We start from the raw sequence: 4,865 nt of genomic DNA, 5'->3' as shown, positions 1-4,865 counted from the left end.
AATTATTTAAAAACAAAGAAAAAATTGTGCGCATAGCATAAATGGGAGAATATTAATAAGAAGACTCACCATATTTAGCTTATCTGTTTGGGAGACACGATGAAATGCGTGCAAAGAATGGGGTAGTTCAAGCGGTGCAATAGGATCACAAGATCCATCTTTTGGAGCCCTCACCCTCATGATAATATGCCAGCTGAAAAGAAAGAGTAGAATCAGCAACCTAACAAAGGTTAAAAATCAAACAGACAAGAGATGAAGTTGCCTACTTCACTGATTAGTGGGCAAAATAAGTGGAGAGAAAGAATTATACAAATGTTGGAAAAAGGTAAAACCATAGATTGAATCTATTAGTGAGGAGCAAGATTGAGAGAAAATATATTACAACATTCTTCCATGATAAAATTGACCTGATATGGATGAAATGGCAACATAATGTTCACTTAGCCAACCAAGAATAATATCTACAATTCTACATAGGATATGTAAATGTACCCAACTTCTATAAGTAGGCATTACAGATCATGAGAACTCTTTAATCACAAGTTTATGACACGTCTGAATTGTCAAATCCAAGTCTTACAATATTTTTCTACATTGAGGCAACTTGCCAAATCTAAATATGCCTTGCATCCAGGAAGATAGTTGGCTCACCAAGAAATGATACTAGAAACGTTTATACTTTTCTGGTCTGTGTGTGTCCATATGCTTGTCTTATTAAGTCAAAGATATATTACCTATCAATTTTCATTTCCTTTGCAGTCTTTACTTGGTTCAAAAATGATTCCACTGATTGACGATCTGTGCCTGGATTTTTCTTTCCCTGTAAATTAAAAATGCCCATGTTATGCAAAGCTTCAAATGCTGGCCACATTTATGAAACGTTATTCTCAAGATGCAGAACACCAATAGACATCTATATTAGATCATGAAGAAACAAAAAGAAAAAACTTAGCATCTCCATGATTTGACATGGCATGCATGATGAAGAAGATGTAGTTTAGCATCGTTACCAGTTACAAGTAAATAACCACTAGGTGGCTTGCACACTAAGGGCCTGTTTGGGATTGTGTTTGAGGGACCTAAAAGTGTGTTTAACACTCAAAAAGTCTATTTGAAGAAAAAAATACTCGTTTGATAAAAAAATTAAAATCACTTTTAAGGATCCAAAAAGCCTAAAAATAGTCAAAACGTACTTTTGGTAAAAGCTTAAAAATGAAGCTTTCGCCAAAAAGCACTTTTTGACTTAAAAGCTCTATTTATCAAACGCAATCCCAAACAGGCTCTAAAACTTTCACTTAAAAAGCATCATAAAAAAGGCAGTGTTATCTTCTATGAAATATACAATTGTAGCTACAATTACAGGGACTAGTTATAGGCGAGAAATATTCATATCATTAGTAGTATGTCTTATCTATACAGCAGTCACTAAATCAGGGCAAACAAGAATAACAATGAGGAAATTAAACACAAAAACCATCACTATATTGACATTCAACAATTTCATCTATACAAGAACAGTTAACATCACATCTTACCCAGCCAAAAGAAAATGGTATGTTGTTTCCAGTTCCCAATGGTACCGTTGCAATCGGAGGCGGCTGTGGTAGCTTGAGATCACTTACTACTCCAAGGAGCCAGCTCGCTGTCCCATCCCCACCAGCAACCTAACGATAAATGTGTACAATAGAAATAAAAGAAAAACAAATCGAGGTCAAGCTGCGATTATTTTTTGAACTTGCGTGTTTATGTCTGGGAATATAGAGGACATAACATGAGTCATACTTAAATTAAACTCACAATTATTCTCAATTTCTTTTGAATTTCAGCTGCCAAAACGTCTTCACTGTACTTCAGAGTTTCTAAAGTAACATAGAGCTGGTGTAGCACCTTATCAGGAGCCATTTCTCCCAAATCAAAAACCTGAAAATCGGTCACCACAATGTCAATCCCATTATTACCAAGAAATCTTATAACCACAACAGCATATCCTATTCTTAAGACATCTTTCACCAAGAATCTAACTTTTAGGCAAGAACTGGAGTTACCTGGTTTTCATTTAGAAGAGCACGATAGGTAACAAGAAGCTCTGTTCCCAGCTGGCCCCCGCTTTTAGAATTAATGAAGACTATAACAGGACAAGCAGGTATATATGAAGAATTTCTGACCTCTGAACCAGGTACAAGTATGTAATTTGGAATGTAGAATTCCTTCATAGTTTTATCAGATATGATATCACCCATTATCACTTCCCAACTGCAGATTAAGCACTACCGTCAAATTCAGCAATCAAGTAATCACCGACCGATATGTAAGTTCACTAAAACTATGTTGAAGCAATTTAGAAAAGTATTCTTTGATAACAAATACTTGTCACATGTAGGTTTCTGCTAACACAAATTTGATCAGTTCAGGGTAAGACAATTTATGACACTTAACAACTAACATTAAACACAAACTTGTATAGTTGAATTTGTGAAGCAGACTCAAATATGAAACAATACATGGATAAACCAATTGATGCACAATAATATAGTCTAAGAAGCCTTGTTTGACAAGCTAACAAGCAAAGCACTATCATATACACGAATCACGATTAATAAGCAGAACAATACGATATTTCCATATTCACTACTCCATTCATATCACATACGTACATGTTATGTATATTTATATATCATATTGATCAAAAGTATAATATAGCTCCATAACCCCACACCTCCCAGCAAGAAAACCATGAATAGAAGCCCTAACATCCCTAGCTACAATTTGAGAATCCAATGACAATTCACGCAAGCGATTCCCCAAACGGAACGAAATCCTGTTCATCAACTCCATTTCCCTTCTACGCTCCGTTTCGTCGAGGAGAAAATCAACGCACACAAAAAAATACAACCAAACAAATTTTATTTTATTGTTAACCCAAAAAACAAAAACAAAAAAACAGGATTTCTCAGGGTCTCTTTGCTTTCGATTTGCTTGGATTTGCCGGCAACCAAACAGGTCCCTTATTAGTTATCGACAGAGGCAGAAAACGTCGTCATAAAGGGACTATAAATCGAAAGAATTAGATCCTTTACCTGTAGAGATATACTAGAAAGGAAGACAGACAGCGAGAGATTCAAAGCGTTGAGTACAGTGTTTGGGATCGCAAACGATTCTTCGATTCTTACTCAGAATTATAGTTTTAAGATTGAACTTTTTCTTCGTTATTACACGCTTTTGCTTAGAAAAATAGGTGGGAATGAGAGAAAGGAGTGCGAAGGTGCTGATTGCTTAGCAGTTTAGGTTGATATATATGAAAAGAAAGGGAATTTGGTTTTGGTTTTCGGTCTGGCCTTTCCGCGGGATTTGGTAGCTAAGAAAGCTTTTATTTCGAAAGTTGCCGAGAGTCTTTTTGATTTCCGTTGATTTGCGCCTAAAATATTAATCAGGAACGTGGGCAGAGGGGTCTACTGTCTACGGGCCCAACAAGATCTTCTGCAGTTTAAAAAAAAATGGTACACCGTTATCAAAAAAAATCTGCATTAATTAAACTTTTTAAATAGACGCGTCAATATTAATTTTATATATATTATTTGATGCACTAATAATTAAATAGATATTATTATAAATTTATAATTATTTAGAATGAAGAGAATCATATATATATTATTTGATGCACTAACTTTAAATTTTAATAATTAAATAGATATTATTATAATTATTTGTAATGAAGAGAATTATAATTTTCACCCTACCTATTTATCGCATTCATTTATTACATATATTTTAAATGGTTTAGCATGTTAGTCATTAAAAAAAAAAATCATTTAAAATATACCACGTGAATCGGTGTATAACATCATTACTCTTTATTTAAATTAAATTGAAGAAAATTCTTACAATTTAATTTATAAAATTATCATGTATTTTTTTTATTATATTAAAATAGTTAAGACTTAGAAGATATCTATTGAAATGAATGTACTTTTCTCGAATGCTAATAGACACTTACTTGAAAGAAATTTCTTTGACGTAAAGGAATGTTCATAAATAACATGCATTTGACTAAAACAATTAAAAACAAAATCTCGGTAGGTGACTAGGTGGGCTAGAAAATTGAGCTTATTTTTTAAAAAGAAAATCAAATTTAAACATAAATGAGGAATTAAATAGATGTCGACAAATATAACAAACGCGTCTTAAATAATTGTGCCACCATAGACTAGAGGTAGCCTTTTATAGCTACTACTATCATCAATTCTTTCTCATATCACCATTTTTGGAGACGTTGATGCACATTCCACGTCATCATAATTAATATATGGTAAAGTTTTTTTTTTTTTTTTTACACATGGTAAAGTTTATTTATTGGTTCATTTCATATGACAACATTTTACTTTAATTTCATCGAGAAATGTTTGGTGTTCTTTTAGTGTATTTTTTATGTCCTTTTAACTGTAATGTGACTTTTAAAATCACCAATAGATTAAAGTCAATAATGATAATCTCTTTTAAAAAAATAATAATAATAATAATAATCTTAAATTCAATGATAATTTTAAAAGTCATATCACAGTTTATAAAATACTAAGAAAACACTAGAAAAATACTTAACATTTTCTAATTTCATCTATGTCGGTCAATAACGCAATTTATACAAAAATTTTCACGAAAACAATTTCAATCTTCAACGGTCCCTCATATCAATTCATGAAAAATCGATGAAAATATTATCATTGCTGCGATGGTGTGGTCGCTTTTGTACTGGATCCTTTGTCTAAACCAACGGAAACGTGTGATGTATGAAATAGCGCGGCAACTTCGACATTTGAACTTATTGAAGGACTATGGCTTTTCCGGGAACGGGACAAGCAATTATTCGC

At 32.8% G+C, this 4,865-nt stretch overlaps 1 protein-coding gene across 1 annotated transcript; it reads right to left on the bottom strand.

Moving 5' to 3' along the window:
• Positions 1 to 6: 6 nt before the first annotated feature.
• Positions 7 to 3,376, bottom strand: LOC132174504 (diacylglycerol kinase 1-like). Its single transcript, XM_059586153.1, has 6 exons — positions 3,078 to 3,376; positions 2,046 to 2,253; positions 1,798 to 1,920; positions 1,536 to 1,664; positions 735 to 820; positions 7 to 193 (listed from the first exon to the last, which is right to left on the bottom strand). The coding sequence occupies exons 2-6, from the start codon at positions 2,238 to 2,240 to the stop codon at positions 7 to 9; spliced, it is 720 nt and encodes a 239-aa protein (XP_059442136.1). The 5' UTR covers positions 2,241 to 2,253; positions 3,078 to 3,376.
• Positions 3,377 to 4,865: the final 1,489 nt, after the last annotated feature.

Source organism: Corylus avellana, chromosome ca3, assembly GCF_901000735.1.
Source record: "Corylus avellana chromosome ca3, CavTom2PMs-1.0".
In the NCBI taxonomy this organism is placed as follows: domain Eukaryota; kingdom Viridiplantae; phylum Streptophyta; class Magnoliopsida; order Fagales; family Betulaceae; genus Corylus; species Corylus avellana.
This window is presented reverse-complemented; position numbering and strand designations above follow the sequence as displayed.

What these genes read in the sequence shown, in the direction of transcription:
- LOC132174504 (XM_059586153.1), bottom strand. Translation starts at nt 2,240, where the DNA reads ATGGGTGATATCATATCTGATAAAACTATGAAGGAATTCTACATTCCA. An exon ending in CTCTTCTAAATGAAAACCAG is followed by an intron (nt 1,921 to 2,045) that starts GTAACTCCAGTT and finishes ACCGATTTTCAG; the next exon opens with GTTTTTGATTTGGGAGAAAT. An exon ending in AAGGAAATGAAAATTGATAG is followed by an intron (nt 194 to 734) that starts GTAATATATCTT and finishes CTTTCTTTTCAG; the next exon opens with CTGGCATATTATCATGAGGG.